The 26080-nt window shown below is 41.3% G+C and overlaps 1 protein-coding gene across 5 annotated transcripts in view; it reads left to right on the top strand.

Annotated features, from left to right (window-relative positions):
* Vopp1 (vesicular, overexpressed in cancer, prosurvival protein 1) overlaps window positions 1–26080 on the top strand; it is a 75720-nt gene that overhangs the window by 29379 nt on the left and 20261 nt on the right. For 2 of the 5 annotated variants that reach the window (XM_017321526.2, NM_146168.1), the window contains 2 exons: window positions 8570–8628; window positions 23817–23894. Coding sequence is in view for 3 of the 5 variants with exons in the window: in NM_146168.1 (NP_666280.1) it covers window positions 8570–8628; window positions 23817–23894 (137 nt within the window). In the remaining 2 variants the exon portion in view is untranslated. Of the gene's footprint in view, window positions 1–1554; window positions 1588–7410; window positions 7524–8569; window positions 8629–23816; window positions 23895–26080 lie in introns of those variants that run through there. The other 3 variants (XM_030255332.1, XM_006505952.4, XM_017321528.2) reach the window with 3 other exon arrangements.

Below are 26080 nucleotides of genomic sequence, written 5' to 3'. Positions count from 1 at the left end.
TCTAAGCTCCTACTAGGATGCCTGTTAAGCCCTGTGTACAGCATTCAACCACTTTCCTAATCCAGAGTCTTCCACATTTGTCCCTGAATCAGCATGATCAGGCCTGGCACAGCATCACCCACCTCCTGGTACAAATTTCTGTCTAGTTACTTTCAGTTGTTGTCATAAAACCCCATGACCAAGGCAATTCATAAAAGAAAGAGTTTAAGGTTCACAGCTCTAGAGGATTATTATCTATGACAGTCTGGGCAGTGAGGATGGCGACAGTCAGGTAGATGTGCTGGCACAATAGCTAAGATCTTATATCTTAATCCACAAGTGTGAGGCAGAGAAAACTAGCATCACAGACTGCCCTCCAGTGACACACCTCCTCCAACAAAGCTACACCCCCTATTCCTTCCCAAACAGTTCTACCAACTTTGAGCCAAGCATTCAAATATATGAGCCTATGGGGTCCATTCTCATTGAGACCATCACAGGAGTATTGAATGATCATCCCTATCAAGTCACAAAGATCCTTGGAGTTGAGGCACTTTCATTTGGATTCAGATATCTGTTCCATTTTCTGTTAGTGAAATGTTGTCTACAATAAATTTCATGCTAGTTCTTATGCAGGATATGGCACATATTCTAAAAGGTAGGGTGATTGATAATTAATTGGTAGCACAAGAAACTATAACATCTATACAGTGTTTAGGGAGAACACACAGACATTTGCAACTAACATAACTTGTTCCCATTTTGTATTTGCTTCCTGTATTACATTTCCAATTTACCTGTCTGTGGCCTTTGCTTATTTATAAATGGATATCCTACCCAACTTTCAGGATGGCCAGGTTTTTAAGTGATATTTTGTATGAAAATTATCTGAGTAGTACACACACACACACACACACACACACACACACACACACACACACACACGTAATATCAGTGACTATTTCTCCCCATTTAATTTAGCTGGAATAAGAAGTATACATTGTTATGCATATGAGAATGGCTGGTAAGCCACTGTGTGAGATGGTTAATATCAAAAGGACAGATGATACTAATTGAACATGTGGAAACCTGAGCTCTGTTGCATTTTTTTAATATGCATATAAAGAGATGTAACTGCTCAGTGAAACATTGACAGTTTCTCAGAAAGTTATACAAGGAAGCTATGTGCAGTGATAAATACCTGTTTTGTCAGATATTCAGGAGGCTGTGAGGTAAGGTCATTTCAGCCCAGAAAGTTCAAGACCTTGTCTCTTTTTAAAAAAAAAGAAAAAAGAAGAAAAAAACAGATTGAAAAGTTATATATGGTGTGTTGTGTTGCCTAGGAACCCTATTCCTAGGCATCTACCCAAGATATAAGGACATGTATGCAAATGTTTTTCAAGTTACCAGGGAAACTGAGGTTTCCTTTTTGGGTTCTTAGTCTTAATAAGAAAATAATTTTAAAATGGACTCAAAAGGAAGCTCAAGGATAATTTCATTTGAATCTGAGAGCAAACAGCAGGGAAGGCAAGCTGCAAGCCTTCGTGGCTCCTTAGAATAGGCAGATGGAGCAGAGGGAGAGCGAAGGCTATGACTTCTGCAGTGGAGGTAGGTGAACCATGGAGCTCTGGAGAGTGAGTGAGTGGCCCAGGAAATGCCACAGAAAATATAGTCAGCCTTTGGTCAGTATCCAAAAAGAGCCAACAAGAAAGGAAAAGAAAAAGTTGCACTTTTTCAAGTTAGGATTCAGGCAAGTGGGTAGCTACACGGCAGAGGTTCCACAGCGTTACATGGTGGGTACTGCAGACAGCTGCGGCAGGAAGGCTCTTCTGGGAAGGACAGGTACACTCTCACATGTGAGGGGAGTTGATCCTCTCCTCTCCTGAGCATGTCTGAAGGTGACTCGGAAGTCTCACGGTGCTGGGTGTGTACGTTCTTGGCCAGGTTGGACTGACTTTTCCCCCACTTTAAGATGGGAACTCTCTACATACTCCTTCCTGTCCTGGAATTCACTATGTAGATCTTGAACTCACAGAGATCTGCCTGCCCCTGCGATTAAAGGCATGTGCCACCACCACACTCTTGCATGTGGCTGCATTGGATGTCTGCACCATGTGTGAGTAGTGCCCAAGGAGGCCAGAACTAGATTTAGCATTTGTGAGCCACCATGTGGGTGCTGAGAACTGAACCCTCTCCTCTGAAAAAGCAGCTGGTGCCCTTAACCACTGAACCATCTCTCTGGCTACTGGATTGACTCTAGCCAGCAGTAAGCTGTTTTGTTCTACAGCCAGGGCAGGAGGCTGCATTTAGATTCTGTTCTTTTGAGTTTGCCTAACTGAAAAGGCCACCTTTTTTCATGGTAATTTAAATCCCAAGGATTAGCAATCTGGTGTTTATTTCTGTAGTGCTTCCAGAGAAATGACATTTAGGGACCAAGCTACTGTAACATTCTCCCTTCTGGAGAAGTAACCCTAAAACCTTTTAGAAATCAGAGCATGGAGGAAAGCCCCCAAGCACTTTTGACATTTCTGGCCTCCAGCCAGCGTCAACCTAACACTTCCTGTTTCTGTCCAAGGACAAGAATCAGTGTCCCACAACTGCCTGTCATCAGTAGCAACAGCATACATATTAGCCTAAACATAGGACAACACAAATGTCTAACAACTAGTGAATGGTGTTTCCACTCAGTTAGGCCCAAGCTCTAAAAACAGAGTGCAATAACACAGACAGTATCCACACAGATAATGTAACTTTAAAAAATCCGGGGGAGGGGCGAGAGGGAGGGGTGTGCTGGGGCAGGCAGATGTCTGTGAGTTAGAGACCAGCCTGGTGTACAAAATAAGTTCTAGGACAGGCGAAGCTATGTACAGAACAGGCAGGCCTATGTAAAGAGTCTCTGTCTTTTAAAAAAAAATTTTTTTTTTGAAGATTTTACTTTATCAAATCTTGTAGAAAAGGCAAGACTGTAGAGTAGAAACCCAGAAAGTATCCCTTAGAAATGGAATAAGAGATGGAGTTGATTGTAGAACTCGGGGGACAGAAAGCTGTGTTATGTGTGAAACTTGAGTGCAATGGGAAGAGTACTTTGGAAATGGATGGTATAGATGGTATATAAATTAAACCTCAGTAAATAGAGCTGGGACTTGGTTCACTTAACCCTCTCCTGAGGTGTTCAGGAGTTCACATTTCCTACTTTGCTTTCTCTAACATTTCTACAAGCATTTTAAAAACGATGTCTTGATTTGTGACTTTCTTTGTGTTTATGAAAACTTCATGAACAAACCTTTTACTACATTGAAACTCGGAATTTGTGATAATCTGAATCTGTGTTCCTAGATCATGGTTACTCATATTTGACTCCTGAATAAAGCATTCCTTATCCCATTTGAGGTGAGAGTCGGGTTTTCTTCTTGACAGTTTCCATATTATTTTCTTTTTTTAAGAAAAGTATGTAATTCTGGCTTTCTTAGCAGAATATTCCTGTGTTATTCTGTTTCTCCACGATATGAAGAAAGATAATGCCTATTACTGTTTTCTTTGAGTATGTGATAATTTTGTTAGCTAAATTTATATTGAAAGTATAATATGAATTTTTTGTGTTAAATTATAAATTTCTGAATTTTATTTTAGAAATTAAGATTGTTTTTTGGATTTTTTGAGACCGGGTTTCTCTGTATAGCCCTGGCTGTTCTGGAACTCACTCTGTTGACCAGGCTGGCCTTGAATCAGAGTTCTGCCTACCTCTGCTTCCCAAGTGCTGGGATTAAAGGCATGCACCACCACTGCCTGGCATGGTTGGTTGTTTTTCTCAAATTGTTAATAGTTCTTTGATGATTTTTATCCAATGGAGTTTTAGCATATTTACCCCTCCCCCAAATCCTCCAGATTCATCCCATCCTTTCCTAAGTTTAAGAACCCACCTTTTAAGCCCATCAAATACTGTGTTGCCCATATACTATTGGATGGGTGGCCTTCCATTGGAGCAGGTCGACCTACCAGGGGTTCACCTTTAAGACAAATAATTCTCCCTCTCTCAGAAGCTATTAGTTGCCAGTAGGTCCTTAGCTACAGGTGATAATTTGTGCCTTCTCTATTGTGAGTTCATTTGTACGAGTTATATTCATTGCCTCTGACTCTTTGGTTTTTTGATTTTTGTTTTGTTTTGTTTTGTTTTGAGACCGTGTTTCTCCCTGTAGCCTTAGCTGTCCTCAAACTTATTCTGTAGACCAGGCTACCCTTGAGCTCAGAGATCCACCTGCTTCTATCTATCTATCTATCTATCTATCTATCTCTATCTATCTATCTATCTATCTATCTATCCATCCATCCATCCATCTATCTATCTACCTACCTACCTACCTATCTATCATCTTGCCTCTGTCTCTTATAATCTTTCTACCTCCCCTTTCTGCAGTGATCTCTGAGCTTTCGGAGGAGGGGCTGAATAAAGATGTCTCATTTAGCACTGAGAACTCTTCAGTTTCTTATTATCTGCACATCGGCCCCTTGTGGGTCTCTATGTTAGTCACCAAAATGAAACTTCTCAGATGAGGGTTGAGAGAGACACTGTAGCATGACAGTAAATCATTAGGAGTCATTTACGACTATGCCTATTTAGCAGAGTAATGATAATAGGTTCTCCCTTACCAGCGATGACCAGTCTAGCCACAGGTTCTCTGACTTGATAATGGTGCCAGATCAAGATTTTAACATTTGGAATGTGCTTTAAATCCAATCACAAAGCAGTCAGTTACTCCCATGACATACTACTATTGTATCAGTGGGCGTGTTTTCCCATCCTGATTATTATTGGGCCTTTATTGATGGTAGCATGGATAGCACCTTCCAGTACTATGAATGCTAGCCAGTAGAAATGAAGCGTCCAGGTCTATACCTTGATTTCTCCATCTTCTATGACTCAAGTATATGGTGTTTTCAACAATCAGGTCATACCATCACATTCTGGAGGATAACTAAGAGTAGTGGCAATAGCTTGTAATGTTTAGTATCATATGGGACCTCAATGGCCAAGAAATCCAACAATGGTAACCCTGATAATGACTGGCTATAAGGGACATGTGGGGGTTACTTCAGTGGGCTTTATACTTGATAGTCTGTGAGTAATGTCTAGTAAGGACATCGTTGCCCCATTATAGGGTAATTCCATTTAAACTCATTTTTTATATTTGTTAGGCTTTTAATCCCAAATACTTGAGAGAATGAAGCAGGAGGATAGCAATTTCAATACCTGACTGGGGCACAAAGTGTGTTCAGGGCCTGTGTGGGCAACTTAAGATCTCCGGTCCTAGAATGAGAACAAAATAAAACATTGGGGGTATGTTGTGTCCGGCCAGTAGACTACAACCTGGGTTCTAGCCTGGAAAGGCATTTTGGAAACCTGGAAGAGAAGAGGGGCTGGGTGGCGAGAGAAAGAAATGTAGCCAAGACAGTTATTCTGATCAAAGCTCAAATTTTACTGTTGCGACACTAGTTATGAAGGAAGGGGGAGGGGACCCGATTCCCGCCGAATAATCTCAGGTCCAGTAGAAAGGTGAGCACGTGTGTGGCACCAACAGCAAAGCGGCAGGTTCCAGCAGTGGGCGTGGCAGAACGATGAGCAGGAAGCTCCACCCCTGAGCAAGCAGGTTTCAGGCTGGAGGAGGGGAGACTACAGGGATAGGGGCTGGGGTGGAGGTATGCAACTGGAGCACATGCCTAGCACAGGTTCAGTCCTACTACAGAAATGCCTAGCTCAAGGTTCAAGCCTACTACAAAACAAATAAAGACATATACTTTAGAAAATAAAAATGTGTGGAAAATAAACATGATGTGTGGAAAAAGTGCAGTCCTCAGACACATTATTCTCCCGGCAGAATTGTGCATCTTGTCTTCTCCTTTATATTCTTCTCGTCAGGGGATATCAGGGCTTCCTTTTCTATCTTTCTAATTAAAAAGCTTATATTTTCTTAAGGAATTATATAAGCTCTTTATTATTGTTAATTATGGCCAAGTTGTTTTGAACATTTCCTTTATGTTGATACCTTCCCCAAACTATAGTAATCAGCATTGCAAGACTATAATCTTTTGTTTTCCTGGATTTCTTCAGTGCTTCTGCCGACCCCTGGTAATGACTGGCTATAAGGGACATGTGGGGTTACTTCTCATCCGGACACCATTCTTTGGTTATTCCTGGCAGTGGCCATTTTGGGGCCAGAAAAGGAAACCTTTTGGTTTGTAACTCTTCTCCCTTCTTCCAACAACTATTTGTAGTCTGCAAGAGGACGGTGTTTGCTCTCATTTCCAGATCTGGAACCCTTCCTTCCCTAGGTTTTATATGAACCTGCCATTGTAGAAGTTGCTCGTTTCCTTGTATTTTTTCTTCTGCCAACCTTTCAGCTGTTCAATGATATTTAATTTCCACATTATGTAGATCCTTACTATTGTTTGACTTTTAATTTTGGTTATGGAATAATTTTATCTGCAGGAGATAAGGATGTTTATGTAATTGAGTTTAGTACCTTTACAACATCTGTTGCTTTGCATCTCTTTAGTTAAAACCAGGCAGAGAAACTGTATCCATAACACTATAGGTGCTCACAGATTTTTTTCCCCCAGAGGGATATGTAGTTAGTACTAACTTGTGTCTTACGGTATGCATCTTCCCAAAGTCTTTAAGAGAGTGGCTGACTTTAGGAATATTGCTTGTTAGAAGTCATCAAGGTCTCCACAGTACAATTAGGGATGGAATATAGCTTCCATCAAGTCCCTAAGTGACTATTACTATGAAGTCTTGGTTTTAAGGGCACTCTCTTTTTCATCAGCACTTCTTCAGGATTTTTAACAGAGAATAAAGCTTCTTGTAATCAGTATTTTTTACTTATTTTTTATTAATTATTTTATTGGTTTATATTACAAATGATATCCTCCTTCCCAGTTTCATCCCCACAAACACCCATCCCATCCTCCCTCCTCTTTGCCTCTATGATGGTGCTCCTCCACCCACTCACCCACTCCCACCTCACCCCTCTAGCATTCCCCTGCACTGGGGCATCAAGCCTCCACAGGACCAAGGGCCTCCCCTCCCATTGATGCCAGATAAGACTATCCTCTGCTTCATATGTATCCCTCCGTGGATCCCTCCATGTATACTCTTTGGTTAGTGGTTTAGTCCCTGGAACTCTGGGTGACCCAGTTAGTTGATATTGTTCTTCCTATGGACTTGCAATCCCCTTCATCTCCTTCAGTCCTTCCCCTAGCTCTTCCATTGGGGTCCCCTGGCTCAATCCAGTGGTTGGCTGTGATTATCCCACAGTATCTTTTAATATAAAGCAAAAGAGCATGATACTTAGAATCCTTCACAGTCTTAAAGAAAAAAATGCAATTAGCAAGTCATACAATACTGACAAATAATGATTTAGCACTCTCTTAAAGACAGGAGAAAGGGTGCTGACTATGAAGATTTCTTGAGTAGAACGCAGGATCTTGCTCTGTGGAGGGCATCAGAGGGAGAACTGAAGGCATCCTGGGTCTGGCCACAGTTGGTGGTGAGTCTCAAAGAAATGGAGATAGGCAAGAGGTTTGCAGAAGTGATCAGGTTAGGTGTACCCCTAATGGAGGTGGGGAGGTGGAAGAAGGCATGGGCAGCCTACCTGGCAGGAGGGATGTGCTGAGGGGTGCAGGAGTGATCAGATTATGTGTACCCTGGAAAGGTACCCTGGAGATGGAGGAAGGCAGCCTACCTGGGTTCCAGCCAAATGTGGTGTCCCTGTAAGGTTGCTGGGGAGTCACAAAGGGATGCAGATGACCTGAGAGAAATTGCTGAGGACAGCAACAGGGAAGAACTCAGGGAACCCTGTGTCAGTGCTACTTGGTGGCCTAGCCCCAAGGGGGTGGAGTTGGTTAAGAAGAGGAACTTCGGCAGACAATGGTGGCAGTCCTCTCCTTTCTTACATCTAAGAGAACACTCGATCTGGAGCTCTTATGCGCTGCTGAGGAAACCTCACTTGCACTGTCCGACAGACAGGGTCCACTACTTTGGAGTGAATAGTTTGAGTGTGACTTTCATGATATTGCAAAACATAGAGATCTAGAAATGTGACAGTATGTGGGAGATGCCTGTCAAAACGAAAAGTATTGGGGAAATAGAGCTCCCAGTGCTTTGAATTATTCATTATTTACTATTTTGAAGTGTCATACAATTTTAAATGGAGATTGAGTGTAGCTGAGTGGTTAGACCACTTGCCTAGTATACACAGGGCCCCATATTTGATTCTTAGCAACTCCCCCCACCCCTGCCCAAGGATTGTCTTTTGTTTACCCTTTTAAGGAAATATTTGTGAATAATAATTAGAGGCATAGGAAAATAGCTGCTTCTGTTTCCCTCTTTTTAAAAAGGTTTTGAAGAAATGAAGCATCTATGAGAAAGGGAGGAGATGGGATTTCTCGTTACTCACTCACTGCCTGCTTCTCTGCTAGCCGTTTGTGATTTCCTCCATTGCTGCTCTTTCTTTGTTAACTTCCTGAGACCTTTTCAGTAGTGTACAAACCACTGACAAAGTTTTTTTTGTTTTGTTTTTGCTTTTATTTCTAGTGCACTGAGGCCAAAAAACATTGCTGGTATTTTGAAGGACTCTATCCCACATACTATATGTAAGTATAGTGCCTTCCTGCTGATTTGACTGTGGTCAGTTTTTTTTCTCCAGGAGCGGTTTCTTTTATAGGATTGAGTTATTGGATAGAAAGTGCAGTAGAGTGGAGGTTTCGGCAGTTAAGTTTGTGAAGTCCAGAGGTAGTTTTTCAGGGATATTTTACAGAGACAGGTTGCAGAGGGAACAGCCGAGACACAGGTGAAGACAGAATGAACCAGAGAATGAGAAGGAGCCAGATTAGAACAGATTGCCAGAGTTACTCTGAGACCAAGAAGAGCAGCTCAGTGAGAAGCTGAGAGAAGCCAGATTGAATCAGTTAGCTTGGAGAGGCGTTTGTGCCAGAACAGCTGAGCTGAACAAGCCAGCCAGATTTCAGAAAGAGCTAGAGAGGGCAAACTTATTCAGCAGTAAGCCTCTGAGATAACAATTACATAAGGCAAAGAAGTTACTTTAACAGAAATAGTGATAGAGTTCCAACTTAAAGAAAAAAGCCCAAGTCTAAACAAATTCATAGCAGAATTCTATCAGACTTTCCTAAATCTCCAGCCAATACTTCTTAAATCATTCAAACAAATAGAAGTGAAAGGGATAATTCATGCTTCTTTTACAATCCAATATTACTCTAATGTTACAACCAAGTAAAACACAAATATTTCACGGAGACAGACAAATCATCCTAAAATTCACATGGAAGTACAAAAGTCCCTGGGCAGCCAGAGAAAACCTGAACAAACAAAATAAAACAACAACAGCAACATCAACAAAACACAAAGAAACAGAAAAATACAAAGTGCTAAAAAGATTATTACTTGTGATCCAGCTATATCACTGCTTAGCATATTCCCAAAGGACTTAACATCTTATTCCAGAGATGCTCGCTCAGCTATGTTCATGCTGCTCTGTCCACAATAGCTAGGAAATGGAAACAACCTATATGTCCTTCAGCGATGAATGGCTAACAAAAATATGGCACATACACACAATGTAATATTATTCTACTTCAAAGAAATATGAAATCATGAAATTGATAGACCTATATACCGAGTGTAATAATTCAGCCCCAGAAAGACAAATGTTCTCTATTATTTGTAATTCCTAGGTCACAAATTTCTGATGAGAGTATATAATTCTAGTAGCTGTAGAAACTAGGAAAGTAACAAGAGCTATTTGTGGGAGCTTTAGGGAAGTAAATAGTAGGACATAGATACCATTGAGTGAGGGATTGGAAGACTGGGGAAGGTCTTTCACTGGGGGGTTGAGGGAAGATAATAATCAGACAGACAGACAGTGACTGAGACACAGAGCAAATAAGCATTTTTTAAATTCAAGAATCATAATGTTTCATGTTTGCATAAAAGTATATTTGTATACATACATTTATTATTTAAATTATGCCACAAAGGGTGATAATATTTACCACCAAGAGCTATAGATTAATTTAACAAAATCCCCAGTAAGATACATGAGAGAACCCCATTCCACTTGATGACCACGGGAGTCCAAGAGACTCTGAAAGCTATATAGGATATTGACTTTGATGGCCTCCCAGAATTTGGAGGTAAGACTGTGTTACTGGAGAAATTTAGACACAAGACTTGGAGGTTTCAACCTGAATGGTATTTGGAAGTCTCCTGCCTGAACACTACTCTTCATAATACTGGATGCAGCCTCCCAAGGGAGGAAAGTAATAGTCCTACCCCGCTGTGAGGCCCAGAACCACATCAGTGACCATCATGGTATCACATCCCTAAAGGTACATAGTGGCATGCATATACCGGTGGTAACCAGTAGTTAGACTTACTGTCTACTCTATGAGGAGCTCATGCCTGGTACTGTAAAGCTAGCCAAGTACCTATGGCTGGTGGGGCCATGGAACATAGAGGAAAACCCACTACTGCCTCTTCCTAAACTAGTATAAATTCTATCTACTGTCTAAATACTTATCCTTATACCTAAAAATAGTATAGCTCTCACCCCTCATCAAAGAAGCTTTTTCCCCCAGATGGATAGGGATCATTAAAGAAATCTGCAATTAGTCAAAATGCAGAAATAAGTTGGTTGGCATGCTCAACCTCAATTGTTACATCTTTGACATAGCCCCTACTCTTAAGGTTCAAGGAATGAGGTGGAAGAAGGAGCAGAAAAATAGTGCCAGAGTACTAGAGCATCTCTTGGGAAATTGTCATTTATGTATGACACAGGCTGGCTGTATACAAAACAATCTCAACGACATGGTTGTCTAAAGAAGACCTGCATAATGACAGCACTAGTTGACATACTGACGTGGATGGGGAAAACCTCCCAAGACTCCATTCTAGATGAAGACCTACAGACAATTAATGACTACCAAGAGAGGGAGAGTTAGTCTTTGCTGATAATGCCAATAGTCTAGGCCCTCCAATTTGTTATCTAAAGCCAAGTGGTTATCTCTAAAAATGCATACAGAGAAGCAATACTAAATGAACTCAGCCGGTTGCATTTATATAGTTGTTCACACACACACACACACATACACACACACACACAAACTCAGCCGGTTGCATTTATATAGTTGTACACACACACACACACACACACACACACACACACACTCGCGCAACAATAGTTGTTAAAAGAGGACATGAATTTAGGAGGGAATATGATACAGCATGGAAGGAGTTGAAGGGAGGAGTGAGGAAATGATATAACTACAGTACACATAAATAAAACTTAAAATTTTTAGAAAAGAATTATTTCAAAATGAGAAGCTGAGTTCTTGAATTATATATGTTAGTGATTAACTGTGTTACCAATTATGTATCAGTGTCACATTAAGGAATGAAATCAAAACACTTGGCTTAGAGTCACTTAACAAGAGCAAGTTCTTATTTGAGTTATCTACATGTTCCTTGTGTTTTCCATCCTTTGTTGTATGAATATAAATCTGTGCTTGCCTATGTGTCTTTTGTCTGTATATGTTTGTCCCTAGCAAAGGGCTTCACTCTGTGTTTATTAAACAGCGCAGAAAGTATCACAGTGGGAAGGAATGAGTTACTTTACAGAAATCTTTAATAAAGGTTTTAAAAGGGATTAAACCACTGACTCCAATGGATCCCAACTCATCCAAATAACAAAAGTGATTGTTTTATCAACAAATAACCTTAAATGAATGCTTTCCACTTTTATGGTTGATTTGAGGACATTCAACTTCTGTATTGGCTGCTTTCAGCAAGTGATATAAATACGTTCTAATGAGTTAAGATCATGGAGGAATAAATAATTAAGATTGTAGTTATGCCTTAGCCTTAGGTTGTAAAAGCTGATGTCATGGGCAGTCCAAAGCAAGTAAGATTGGTCCTTACATTGTTCTTAAAGGCAAATTAGTTTGAGTACAGATTAGATTGGTCTTAAATTGTGACTCCAAGATGTATTATTAATTTCTCTATGAGCTCCAGCAAAAGATCTATTCTCTTAGAATGTAAGAGATATTTGTATAATGTTGCATCTCTGCAACTGAGAAAAAGTGATAATTTAAAAAGAGTAAGAGAAATTTCTGAGGATGAGAGAGGTTTCAAAGTATTCCATTGTCTAAGGAAGTTTTTATGGCCATGGAAGAAAGTGTAGAAAGGCTGATGTAATTGCTATTGAAATTGATGAATTCTCTGGGGTCTCTTGAGCTAAACTAATGGATCAGTCACATGATTTATGCCAATCTCCCTGGTCCAGGAAATGATCAAGTTCATGTACTGCTCAGTGAAGAAGCCTTTTAGGTGTTCTCTTACACCCCTGCCTAGCTAGTGATTGAGTCTTCTTGACTGAACACAAATGATTTAAAATAGTAAGTACCCCATTGTCCTGTAAGTGGAAAAGGTTTTACCCCAGCCTGGTCTTGGTGCTTGGCTTTCCTCTCTTCTCTTGGAATGCTGAGTAAACTTTAAGATCAATGCAGTAATAGACCACTGGATGCTCAGCCATTACCTTGGAGCTGAAGCATTTCAGAGGGTTTTTTTAATGTTTGAGCCACATCTTTGTTTGCCATACTGAGGGGCAGAAACAGAAGGATTCAGATGTAAATGTATTTAAATGAAAGAACCTGAGGATGCCTCTTTGAAAACTTATTAATGGAAGGGAAGCCGTACCCAGAAGGAAAAGCATGGAAAGGAATATAGGATGGACAGATAGTCTTGTCTCTGGCTTGTCTAGCACCTGACAAAACCCATTCTTCCCAGTACTGCTCTTGTCTGTCAGTTTAATCCAGGCCATTAATGAGCTCCAAATCCCAGGTCCCACCGTTAAACAGTGAAACAGTGAAGCTGCTTTTCAAGAAATTAGTTGTCCTGTGTTATGAACAATGCTGAATGCGTAAATTATCACCCCTTGGTGTCACATTGCACTGAATAGCTTTCCCTAGATAGACATGAACTCATCCCAGATAGGATGCTAGCTAATAGCCAACCATAGAAACTGCTTTACTCAAATGTAGCTTAGTGAGCCCATAAATCTTTGGGCTATGTATAGGAGTATAAGTCACTTTAAGGGATTCGTGCCCTTGGAAAGCTCACCCAGCATGGGGGATAACTCATTGTAGCTCTGGGGCTCCCTAAGTGGCTCAATGCCCACTTGGTGAGTAGAAACATTTTTTCCTTAGCAATTGCTTGTTGATGCCTTGAGAATATTGTAGGCTTCAGATATCAGAGACTTGAAAGTTTTGTTTACTTCTTGAGTCTTTTGACCCTCTCTTATCCCTATAACAGGGAATGTTTCAGTTGAAAAGATACAACACAGCTAACAGAAAGCCCAGAAACAAGCTTCTTTGAGCCAGTGCCCAATAGAGTCACTTTACCTGCCCTCTCAAATAGAAGGTACCAGTGTGAGAGCTAGACAGAGTACCGATCATGGCTCCATTGTGACTCTGGTCCTGATACATATAGGTCTGTGGTCATCTGAACAAGACATATCGGCTCATATATTTAACTCTTGGTCCTAGGTGGCTGCCTGTTTATGGAATCTTAGGAGGTGTAAATTTAGTGGAGGAAGTCTGTCATTGGAACTGAGCTTTGGGGGTTTATGGCCTCGCCCTACTCCCTGTTCTTTCTGCTTCCTATGAGTGTGTGGAAGTATGATCAGCCAGCTTCTGCCTCTGTCTCCATGCTTGCCCTGTCTGCTGCCATACCTTCCCCACCATGATGAACACTAAGCCACGTAAAACCTTTCTTCTTTAAGTTGCCTTTAGTCATGGTATTTTATCACAGTCCCATGAGAGTAACCAAAACAGGGTTTCTCCCACCCTGGAGGTGTGCAAGGAGGTGAAGGATGTGGAGCAAAGCTCTTGTTCCAGTGTAGTTCCCCACTCCCTCTACCCCTTGCTTTCTAAAACCCTGTTCTCTGTGGTTGATCAGGTAGCTGAGTGTAGCATTTGATTGCCTGTCAGATGAGGCTTAGGGAGTCTGCTGTGGAGAAATAACACTTATAAATTACCCAACCTGTGCTGTTTTCTTAAACATCTTGCCTAGAAACAGCAGTGCAGGGAAAGACTAAGCTGAGGAAATAGCCTAGTCATCAGCCTGAACTCTGATCAGGTGGTAGACTTGGCCGCCCTTGCATACCTCATTGCCAAATTCATGCTACTCCATTTGTAGTTTTTGTGCTGTGTGATTTAAATGGGTATCAATTTGCTGTCAAATTAAAAATATTGCAAGGTTCTGGGAGGATTTCTATTTTTTCATTTCCCATATTACCCTGCTGTTCTGTCAGGGTGTGTGTTTCTTAATCTTACTATATCTTAATCTGAATCTTATTGAATCAGAAACTGGAAAGACTGTTTCCCAAGACAGGCCTGAATCAAACTGATTTGAAATGAGCAGCAATTTACTAAAATGAGAAAAGAAGAAAAAGCTGGCTCCTGGGAACATAGTGTAGACTTTCACAAGCTCTTTAGAGCTAACGAAACTCAGCAGGAGTGTGAAGACACATGAAGTCAGATCACCTCTACCCTACTTCCACTGAGTTATTCAAGAGTTACCAATTATGAGAAAATGAGCACTTTCTAATGAGTCCATCAGCATTGCTAATTATAGGATTTATAGTATTTATGATACTTTCCCCCTGGGTGTAAATAAAAGTATAATTTCTTCAAGTAAATGTCACAAACCACCTAAAATACAAACAGTATTGGTTTATGCAAGTTTGAGAAGGTGTCTTCTGATGATAAATAGATCTCTAAATAAAGGACTGGCAAGTAGTCTTTCTTCCTTGGAGCCACCCTGTTTGGCTTTGACCTTGGATATGTTGACTAGATGGAAGTTAAATGACCATCATGGTATGACTCTATGTCTCAACAGACAAGCACACAGACCAGGAAGGAAGGTTCTGACCTTCAATCGAGTAATGCTGATAGAAAAAGAATGAGAAATTTACCCTCAACCTATAACACTTTTGACTTGATAACAAGTTAGATAAAAGCTCTGATGCCTTGTGTCTGAGGAGATGAAAACTATATTTAAAATATATGATGTTAAGTATAGATGTACAGTATTAAGATGACCAGAATGTCATGCATCCCTATTCATCTCCGAGCTCATCAAATTATATAAACCAAATATGCAGCTCTTTGTATGTCAATTATACCTTAATAATTTTTCTAAAATGATTAGGAAAGAAAAACAGCTTTTCCCATCTTCCTTGACTCCCCCCCCCACACACACACACACACATATACATACCTACTAGGTGTAGAAAATAAAAACAGCTACAAAAGCTCTCAGTTTAGGTCATCCATTCTCAGTTCTGACCATGCTAGGGTTGCCTGAGGAATAACTCCTAAACAAAAGGTGCTTGTGCTGAGAACCATTGTTATCTTCACTCCTTCCATAAAACTACACCACTGGAAGTAGTAGGAGACCCATCTGACCACCTCTTCCCTATGTGAGTTATACCTACAAATAAAGGGTTCTGCAAAAACATCTTTTCTAGGGTATGAAAGCACCCTAAAAGAAAGGCTGGAGATGCCATCCTTCAGACTGTGCTACAAGGAGACTGTATATACGTTGCATCATACATGAAAGAGGTTGCTATAGGAAGACCAATCTGGAGATGAATGGTAGACTTTGGAAAGGGTGTGGGTGTCTAACACATTGGTGTGCCTCTCCAAAGTAACAGTGTATAAAAGATGTGATGGAGAAATGCCACATTGGTCACAGATGGCTTTGCTTTGGAGGGAAGAAGCAGTAATACCCTAGACACCTGTTGCTCAGGAGGCAAGCAGCTTACACAACTGAGAATTGTGGAGGGGATATGCAAAAGATTGTCACAGTCACTAGAATGCCAGGAACCTCTGTGATCCTTCAATAGATTATTAGACAAATGCTTGTGATATTTGGAACCCTTCCTCTAATGCCCTGCTATATTCCTCTTGTTTTCTTCAGTGGGACTGAGACCAGGATGTCCGTGACATGACATGATGATATTTGGTAGTGTCGAAGTTGATATCGCTGTTAGGCTAGTTAGGTGGGTTTGTAATTGGTGTGCTAGTAACCCCACCTGAAATATTATGGTTAGTAAAATCTCAGTCTATAGTAGAATCCACCCTTGACTGCATCAGTCAATAAATGATGATTTTATTATTGATTTGAGTGACAATATGTAAGTCATACTGTGACAATCATTTACAAATTGTAGGTAGAGGAACTCACTGTTTTCTCTTCCTCCCTTCCCTGATTTCCAGATTTTAAAATGCAGTTCATATGCTCATGAAGTTTGTTTTCCTGTTTATTTTATCAAAGTGTGAAACCTGATCTACATCTAGTTGTGAGCCTTTCTTCCTGTCTGCTTGCCATGTCTTCTGCTGTCAGAGCTCCTGTCTCTTCCCCTTTGAGATGCATTATCAGCTAACCTAGCACCAGAGTCACTCTGTACCCTCTAGTAGTTTCCTTTGCTTTGCCAGACACTCTCCTAGACTTTAAGAACGTTCAGTTTTTGGATTCCAGCTTGAGATCTCAGGAAGATTTGCTGTGTTTTCAGAACCAGGTCTGACTGTGGAATCACTGGACATTGCCATGGTGCTAAAGAAGCTCCCATTGAGTCACAGTAGGAAGGAGGAAGAAAATCAATTATGCGATCATTTGAATTTTGGGGTCCCAGTGAACGTATCTCACAGTCATCAGTTAAACATCAAAATCTGAAGAAATAATAAACTCCTTGAGTGACAGAATGTGGATCCAAAAATAGGGTAAAATAAAGGCCAGATTTTGTAAGTTGACATTGTCTGAGGTCCATGTAAAATATCTCCATCCTCAGCTTCACTGGGCCAGTACAGGATGGGAAGGCAGGCCTTACTGAGATGAACCTGAATGTTTGTGTTTGTGACTGAGCTTTCCTGAAGAGCAGCTGTGTCTGCTGCGTTGACTGATTGAAACTATAACGCTGTGGCTGGGGAGAGATTGTAATGTGACAGGCCCGGAGCCGAGTGACCTTCTTACCCACCTCTGTATCAGAACTAATACTGTATCCTGAGACTAATGGATGACCACCTTTTCCAATCTATTAACAGGCTACGAGTTTCCACCAGCCTCGAAGCTAAGAATGTTATCAAAAAGCATCTCAGGCCCACAGAAAGCTTCCCCCAGTCTTACCATAATCACTTCTCCGATGTGCTCACCCATGTATTATTTAAATTATTTTTAAATTATTGTCAGGATTTATCACTTTATTCTGTAAAACTACAATTTTATGAACTCTGTGTTCCCAGGCCACGGTCAGTCAGAATGGCTCCAGAATAAACTATGTCATATTCCCTTTAAGATGAGAGTTGTGGTGTTTGCGTTGAGAAATTGATGGAAGGGTTTTCACCATTTCCTTGTTTTGCAGTTGGTAAAAAATAATAGCAAGAAGTGTGGAAATGGGCAAGAATTGGGATTCTTTGGGTAATGGAAAGTCAAGATAGTGCCCAACTTGTGCATAGTCTCCCAGGAAGAGGAAGAATAGTTGGTAGCATTGTCCAAACAGGTCCAGACATCAAATTAAAATATTTGGTATTGGATAGAAACAAGCAAAACAGATAAACAAAAAGAAAAGAAAAGCCAAATGAAGAGAAATAACAACAAAAACCCCAACCCTCCGATTTTGGCAAACATAAAAATGAAGAGAATAGTTTCCGGAATCTTAGTGCTGTAAGCAGGGAAAAGATTGCATTTTCTTTTTCAGTAAGTTAGCGTCCCACTGTGTTGCCAAGACTGAACTGGAACTCCTGAGCCCAAATCATTCTTCGGCCTTGGGCTCCTAAGTAGTTGGCACCATAGTCAAGCCACTGTCCTTAGCTGAGAATTAGATAGTAAGTCAAAAAGCACTTAAAGGATAAAATTATAAGGTTTAATTATTAGCCATACCCTGTCATCTTACACCATCCTATGACGATAGCAGTTTATAGCTATCAAGATCTCTTATCTCTATACCTTGCACCCTGAACTCATATTACAGTTGCTTTACCACATTCAGAGCTAGTTTCTTGCTTACCATTTTAACTGATACCTACTTAACATCTGCATGATATTGGGTTACTATGACAACGTCAAGAGTTTGCTTAAAACAGCAAACATTTATATCTCTATTATTCCTGAGGCTAGAAGACCATGATGGTGCCAGGTGACCCAGTGGTTTGTAGACAGCCACCCTCCTTTCCCTGTAGAGAACACAGGAGAAAAAAAACAGACTGTGTCCTGCCTCGCCTTATAAAGACACTAATCGCCCACTCCAACCTCCACCCCCAGGGCTTCACCTTTACGACATGATAACTTGTCAAGGTTTGCCTTCAGATAGCATCCCATTCAAGATTAGCATTTTTTAATATGGATTTTTGTGGAACAGGCAGGGGAGGGAACAAGAATGTCCAGTTCATCATAGTAACTGAAAGGAAAGGGAGTTTTGTTTTGTTTTTTTCTGAGATGGTCTCCCTCTATAGTCTAGAACTCACTATGTAGATCAGGCTTTGTAAAAAAAAACCACAGAGATCATCCTACTTCTACCTCCTGAGCACTGGCAATAAAGGCTGAGCTGTCACACCAAGCCTAAAAGGGAATCCTTATTTGTCAATATTTAGCTATTTTCAAAATAGAAATATTTTTATTTTGATTGACATTGAACATTCCCTGACCTAATATGCCCTCATAGTCTATCTATTCTTGAGATTTGTACAATAAATGTGGCTAAAGGCCAGACCCTCTTCATTCCTGGACAGTGCTAATAATGACACATGCTTAGTTCTCAACTTTAAACCTCGGTAGAGAGAACATCTCATTCTTTGCATTATTAAACTGCTGCTTGCACACATTGCAAACTCATGGCTCCAAAGCACCCAGCCTTCCTCTTCCTTTCACAGTTGGCACCTTAAGGACTATATCACTTATCATGCATACAAAGAGAGTGAGATAGACACTCTGATGTCATCTTTGTAATATACTGAATTTCAAATTAATACCTGCTCAGGATGATGTGTCCAATTCTATGACCTTAGTACAAGTCTACATTTGGATCCCAGAGTGCAGTGAGAAACACTTGGCTAACAGAAAACAATTTCAGTTGTCCATTTCTGTCAAGCAGAAAGAAGTTCCAGGCCCATATAATTATAAGAACTGACAGGTAAGTTTGGATAAGAAAGATGTTCTTTTCTCCTGTCACCCTGAGAATTTATATATTTGGTGCACAGTAGAACGAGGCAGAAAATCCATTCTGTTGTCACCATCTTTTTAATACCCAGTTTAGTATTAATGACTTCCTTTGAAACATAAATGCTTTTTCCAGGCATTGTATACTTTGAGTGTGTTAGATAATGGGCTATATACCACCTCATTATGTTTTCTACTTTTAGTTGAGCACAAAGTTGTAATTAACATTTTGTTTGTAATTGCCTCTATTAGAAATGGCAGCGGGGTGATCTGCAGTATACCGTCAGCTTTATTGGCAGAAAGTGGTGAAGGCAAAGGGACAAGAGTATTAACCCCCTAGTGACTCTGTTCTTTTGAGTGGCTAGCGTCTGCCAGCATCTGATGCTGAGAGTCAGACCAGACGGCAGAGGAGCCTTAGGGATGCTGAATAGTGAATGGATGTCTAGCTAAACGGGCCATAGTGAATGCTTTGTAAAAGTTTTAAAAGAAGAATGTAGACAGTGGTTTGACAATGTATATTTGCAGCAGATATTTCCAAACTGGTTCCTGAAAACTGGACTTGGGCTTGGATGTTGCATCTTCCTAAAAGGAAGAATCTGAGTTAAGAACTCATAACCCACCATGCTCATGATATTCTGGGATATATTGTTTGGTTCATGTGATATATTAACAAACACAGGTAATGTTTTCCCATATACTTAAATATTAAATACATACACACTCAAAAGTCTAGGCCAGGAGCTCTCGATCTGTATATAAGATAGACAGTCTTCTTGCTTCCTCTGTAGGATGTCAGGACTTAGGCTGTTTCCTATAAAGGCAACAGTAAAAGTGAAACATTTTAGCAAATGTGGACCTGGAAAGACAATCTGAGCATTAAACACACCGTTGTAGCCCCTCACATCCATTATGTAAAGTTACAGATGGAATGGACTGCCATCAGCGTGGTGACAACAGACTGAGCTTTTCCTTCTCATTTATTATTTGCCAAATACATAGATTTTCTGATTGATGAGCAAGAAGAATTGTTCTTGTTATAGCTGAGGTTAAGCCCAGAGAGAGAGACAGAGGAATCCATTTTGCAAATGTGGCATATACTGCTCAGAAGAGCTCCACCTGGCTCCTCCACAGCCCCTGCGCTGTCAGAAGACAATGCTCATCTGTAGCAGGTGAACAGAGTGCTCCCATGTATCAGTATCTTTATGGGAATTATACCTTGTAAAGTTGATCGTTGCCGAATATCAAATGGTAGAATTGGAAGCAAAAATGATAGTGGCCATTTGGCCAAACCTTGTTTTACTCCAGATGTGGGGGGCCAGAAGGTTGGTCCCACTTGGGAGTGCTAACAGTAAAAAGTAACGCCAGAACCAAGAGGATTAGACTTGGGGCCTCCCAGAACTACCCAGGGGGATAACAATTTTGGATACAATAGAACTTTTAGCATACCCAGTGTACTGGCTAGTTTTGTGTCAACTTGACACAGCTGGAATTATCACAGAGAAAGGAGCTTCAGTTGGGGAAATGCCTCTACAAGATCCAGCTGTAAGGCATTTTCTCAATTAGTGATCAAGGCCGGGAGGTCCCCTTGTGGGTGGTGCCATCTCTGGGCTGGTAGTCTTGGTTCTATAAGAGAGCAGACTGAGCAAGCCAGGGGAAGCAAGCCAGTAAAGAACATCCCTCCATGGCTTCTGCATTAGCTCCTGCTTTCTGACCTGCTTGAGTTCCAGTCCTGACTTCTTTGGTGATGAACAGCAATGTGGAAGTATAAGCCGAATAAACCCTTTCCTCCCCAACTACTTCTTGGTCATGATGTTTGTGCAGGAATAGAAACTCTGACTAAGACACCCAGGTTTTGTTTGTTTGTTTGGGACTTTCCCAACAGTAGCTCTGAAGAATATACTTTATGATATACCCTGTTGTACACATGTGACAAGAATATGTCCCAGAAAACATTTTCATAAAAGACACCATCTGACATTTTCAAATCCTTGTTCATCTTGATAGTATCAGTTATAATCACCTCTATATACAGCAGCAGCTGGAAAATACTGTGAGTGCATTGCCACACCAACACCATGCTATATCTTGTATAACCTGTCAGTCATCATATTTCTTCAGTCCTTTAATGATTGGTACTTGCTAAGCATAGCAAGCTCTTAATGCAAATACTGCAGTCCTTTCTGGGACTCTTTCTTGCCAATGCAAAATTCCAAGTTGAACTGAGAACCCCTGTTTATGGGCTCAGCTCAGGGGCCTCCTGCCATTTGCATACAGTTTACAGTGCTACCTTCATGGTATCCTTTCAGTATCCTAGCAGAAGGGTTGAGAACAAAGAATGTGTCCCATGATTTTTGTTTGGTTCAAGTGGTAATGTTCCAGAAACCTACTGACCTCCTGGCTTACTTTTCTTGTGAAGAAAAAGAAAAAAAAAAAACAATTAAGGAAGGGTTTATTTTGCCTTACTGTAGTCCATCGTAGTGAGAAGTCATAGCAGTGAGCATGGCTGGAGCTGAGTCGGTAGGAACACCAGGCAGCTCGTCACATTGCACCTGCATCAGGAAGCAGAGGGCAGTGGGTATGGGTGCTATACTCACTTTGGCTTTCTGGGGTCAAGCCCATGAAGTGTCTTAGTTAGGGTTTTACTGCTGTGAACAGACACCATGACCAATGCAAGTCTTATAAAGGACAACATTTAATTGGGACTGGCTTACAGGTTCAGAGGTTCAGTCCATTCTCATCAAGGTGGGACCACAGTGGCATCCCAGCAGGCATGGTGCAGGAGAAGCTGAGAGTTCTGCATCTCCGTCTGAAGGCTGCTAGTAGAATATTAGCTTCCAGGCATCGAGGAATAGGGTCTTAAAGCCGACACCCACAGTGACAAACCTACTCCAATAAGGCCTACCTCCAAATAGTGCCACTCCCTGGGCCAAGCATATACAAACCATCACATGAAGTGATGAGGGTGGGTCACCCTGCTTCGGTTAAACCTTTCTGGAAATGTCCTCAAAAAACAGGCAACTCCAATGTTTGCCTTCATGTCCCATCAAGTTAGCAATGAAGATTAGGTATCATGCTAACCAAGTTCACTCTTGCTACCAGCAGACAGTAACCAGAGCAAAGAGCTGCTACAGTAGCCCTTGAGTCTTATTCTTTTGTTGTTTGCATCTGACATATGGATACTAGACATTGGCAAACCACTTAAATAGGTGTCTGTAAGAAGTGCTTATATCCTATAAATCTTGCACTTATTTATTTTGCTGTTTTGTAACAAACTGCTACAAGCTTTTTCTAGTTAAAACACCATGCTTGTATTGCCTCAGTCTTTATATATGCTAAGCGTGAGCCCAGCAAAAGTAGTTTCTCTGCTCATGGTCTCACAAGGCTGAAGTCAAGAGACTGGTTCAGTTGAACTCTCATTTTGCACATGGAGTCCTTCTGGTTCTGTTTGGGCATGAGCAGATTTCAGGTCCTTATGGTTTGGGGACTGCAATTTATCTGAGTTTTTTACAGAGTCTAGAGCTTACCTTCACCCCACATGGCTTTCCCATATTTGTGACTCTTCTTCAAACTCAGTAGGAGAATATCCAGTCTGCTCTGGCAAGGTCTTATATCACATACAATCTTAATTGTATAGTCTTGTGAAGTAGACATCATTTTGTTCATAGGACCCTCTGCACTGGTGGGAGAGGCATGTAGACATTCATATTATGAATCTAACATAGTTGCTAAGAATGTTCATTTTTGCAAACCATTGTAGGAACCAGACCTTTCTCTTTTGTTTATAATTGTCTAATTTCTACCCACCCTAACAGTAGGAGTACAATATCTCCCTTAAGCATTCCTCTCTCCTCCCATACATATAAGCTTATAAAGGAAGATATTCTTTGAAACATTAGTTACCCCGGAGTGCTGACTTGGTCGAGGAGGAGATGAAATACTGACGAAGCTTAATGAGTCATTGCCGGTTTACAATAGGTCTCACCTCCAGTCAGGGACTTTCTTAAGTGGTTCTTCTGGGTTAGGACAGCCCCTGAGCATGTCTCCTGAGTCTGGGTCCTACCAGAGGCCTTGAGTATCTAGAGATCTGTGGGATGAGGGAGCCTGAGCAGACATAGTCTTTATGTAAAGATGAGGCTCTAAATTCACTTGAAGGGGTCCCATCGTTCTATTTTGCTATTAAAGAAGCTGAGGCTGATAGGGTTTAATAACAGAAATCACATAGCTAGTAAGTGCCCAGACCTACTCAGTTAACTCCACTCTGTAACCTGTGACTTGTGCATAACTTGTGAGGCATATGGAGGCAGGCCCACCTTTCCCATGTTCCTGGGTTAAAGTCAGCATAGAGCACATCCTTGCTATTACTCGTCTGTTGCAGAGCTTCCTTGGAGCACAGAGCTGGTAGATTCGATGCTTTTCCAGGTCCTGGAGCCTCTCCAAAAGGAATCCATTTTGATTTTTCTAAGAATGTTTATGCTTATAATGATTCTGGATGGAACACCATGATGAGAAAATCTACCCCTTTTAACCCAAAATTGTGCTTTCTCTCCTGCAGATGCCGTTCCTATGAAGACTGCTGTGGCTCCAGGTGCTGTGTGAGGGCCCTTTCCATACAGAGGCTGTGGTATTTTTGGTAAGTTATAATTCTTGCTTGGTCTTGGAAAGTTCCAATCGGCCTTGAGCAGCTTCTTAGCCAGTTTTTAAGATGATGTTGGAGCTGATTGTCTTGAGGAATCAAAGTCAACGGACTGAGATTTATGACAGTTTCTGCTACCTAAAAATCTTCCCACATCTGTGTCTACTGTGCCTTAGCTTTCAAGACAGTCACCCTGCATGCTCACACCTCCCCAGGCTTCTCACAGAGCTTGAGAGAACATACAACATCTATCAGATCACACCAGGGGCATCCTCACACCTCCCCAGGCTCCTCACAGTACTCTAGAGAACATACAACATCTATCAGATCACACCAGGAACATCCTCACACCTCCCCAGGCTCCTCACAGAGCTCTAGAGAACATACAACGTCTATCAGATCACACCTGGAGAGAAGGGTGGGAGGCAAACTGTCACTTAGAGAGTAGCCTTGTGCAAGTCTTGGTTCACAGAGAGGCTCCACGAAAGTCTCTGGGAATAAACTGTGCTCTTGTAGCTAAGAGGCATTTCATATGCTGGGGATAGCATGGTGCTGGAGAGGGGATTTCTAAAATTCACTGAGCATTTCTTAAGCTCATCTCCTTGGCTTGCTTGTAGTGATCATGTCCTCCAGTACATGCAGCTAAGGATTACGTCATCACACACTCTTCATGACTTTAAAATTCTGACTGTACTGATACTTTAACACAATGTTTCAGGAAGTTAACAAGCAGCCATGTGAGTTGTTCTAAGGGTTTGCCTCTTTCTCTTGACAACTGTGAATAAGGAAGTCAACAGGGATGGCAAGTGTTTCCAACAGATTTTTTTTTCTTTATAGCATAGATCCTGTACCACCAGCAGCTCCTTGATCAGGCTTGGGCATTTAGCATCTGGGCATCATCTGCTCACTTGGGGCATAACTAGACCTCCCTTGGGCAGAGGTAGCCGTGCCTGGATGGCTGTACTTCCCCCAAGCAAAGAGTTGGTGTTCTGCCTTTCTCCTTTTCTCATAGCTGCTAGAGGCAAAGCCTCTGCCTAGCAGAAGCTGGCATAGAACCTGAAATAATCCATGTGAGAAAGTTACACAGCACCATACTTTATTAAGCCAGTTGAGAGCTTAGTGAGTGCTGTAGCCAGCTGACCAAGCGAAAGCTCAGGGTTTTCAAAGTCAAAAGGCTGCAATCACATCTTTCCTGTGTATAGGGCAGAGGGTCTTTACAGTGTGACCTTTGATCTTGTGGAACATTACACAAGGTCTTTCCTCCAGGTTGGTTGGTTGGTTGATTTTTTTTTTTTTTTTGAGTTTGTTGTTGTTGGTTTTTTTTCACATATCAGAAACCTTCCTCAACAGGGAGGGAGGGTCCTTCTGGTGCTGTAATGCACTTTACCAAGAGGAGAGAGAAGACAAATGTGGCTCCCAAGGGAAGGAGGTGTTGGGGGTGTGTGGAAGGAGTAGGGGGTGGGGAGGGATCAGGACAACCTGACTTTTTTTTAAGCTGTTTTACTCTCCTCTTCTCAACCCTAAAAAACATTACTTTAACACAAAGTATGTATTGTTTGACAAAGTTTAGCAACTAATTTAAACAGAGTTTGACTATTAGACAACATATAGCAGTTAGTAAAATTGTGTGTCAGACTCCAGTCCTAGGGAGCCATTGTAGCTAGTCCTGTAAAAGCATTATGATGAATAGTTCCATGAGTCCAAAGTGCAGAGAGGCCATAGTGACCCTTGTTGAAGTCCTCAAGCCTCTGCCATGTGGAGACCTATTGGCTTCCAGTGGTAGCAGTACTGAAGAAGCTGTAGCTGTCACCTCTATGAGGTGACCCAGAGAGGCTCTCTGGAGGGACTATCACAGTACAGGTCTTCTCCTCCTCACCCACCCAAGGCATCTGCAACTTAGTGTTTGGATGAGTGCCCGTAGCTCAGCTAGCTGCGTTGCTGACCAACTCTGTGGCACAGGCTCTATCTTCTATTATCTAACACTTTCTTGGGGACTTCCTATACAACTGGGTAATTACTTCTTAGCCCTGAAGAGTTTAGCTAAGAGAAGAACTGAAAACCAAGGTATGTCAGCTCTAGAGATATTGAGTACCTCTGTGTAGCAGTACTGCATTAAATCTAATCAAATTGATCCCAGTGGCAGTGGCGGCACATTCTTCACTGCCTACCTCAATGTTCTGGAT

This window comes from Mus musculus, chromosome 6, assembly GCF_000001635.26.
Source record: "Mus musculus strain C57BL/6J chromosome 6, GRCm38.p6 C57BL/6J".
In the NCBI taxonomy this organism is placed as follows: domain Eukaryota; kingdom Metazoa; phylum Chordata; class Mammalia; order Rodentia; family Muridae; genus Mus; species Mus musculus.
The sequence above is the reverse complement of the archived record's forward strand: the minus strand, read 5'-3'. Positions and strand labels throughout refer to the sequence as shown.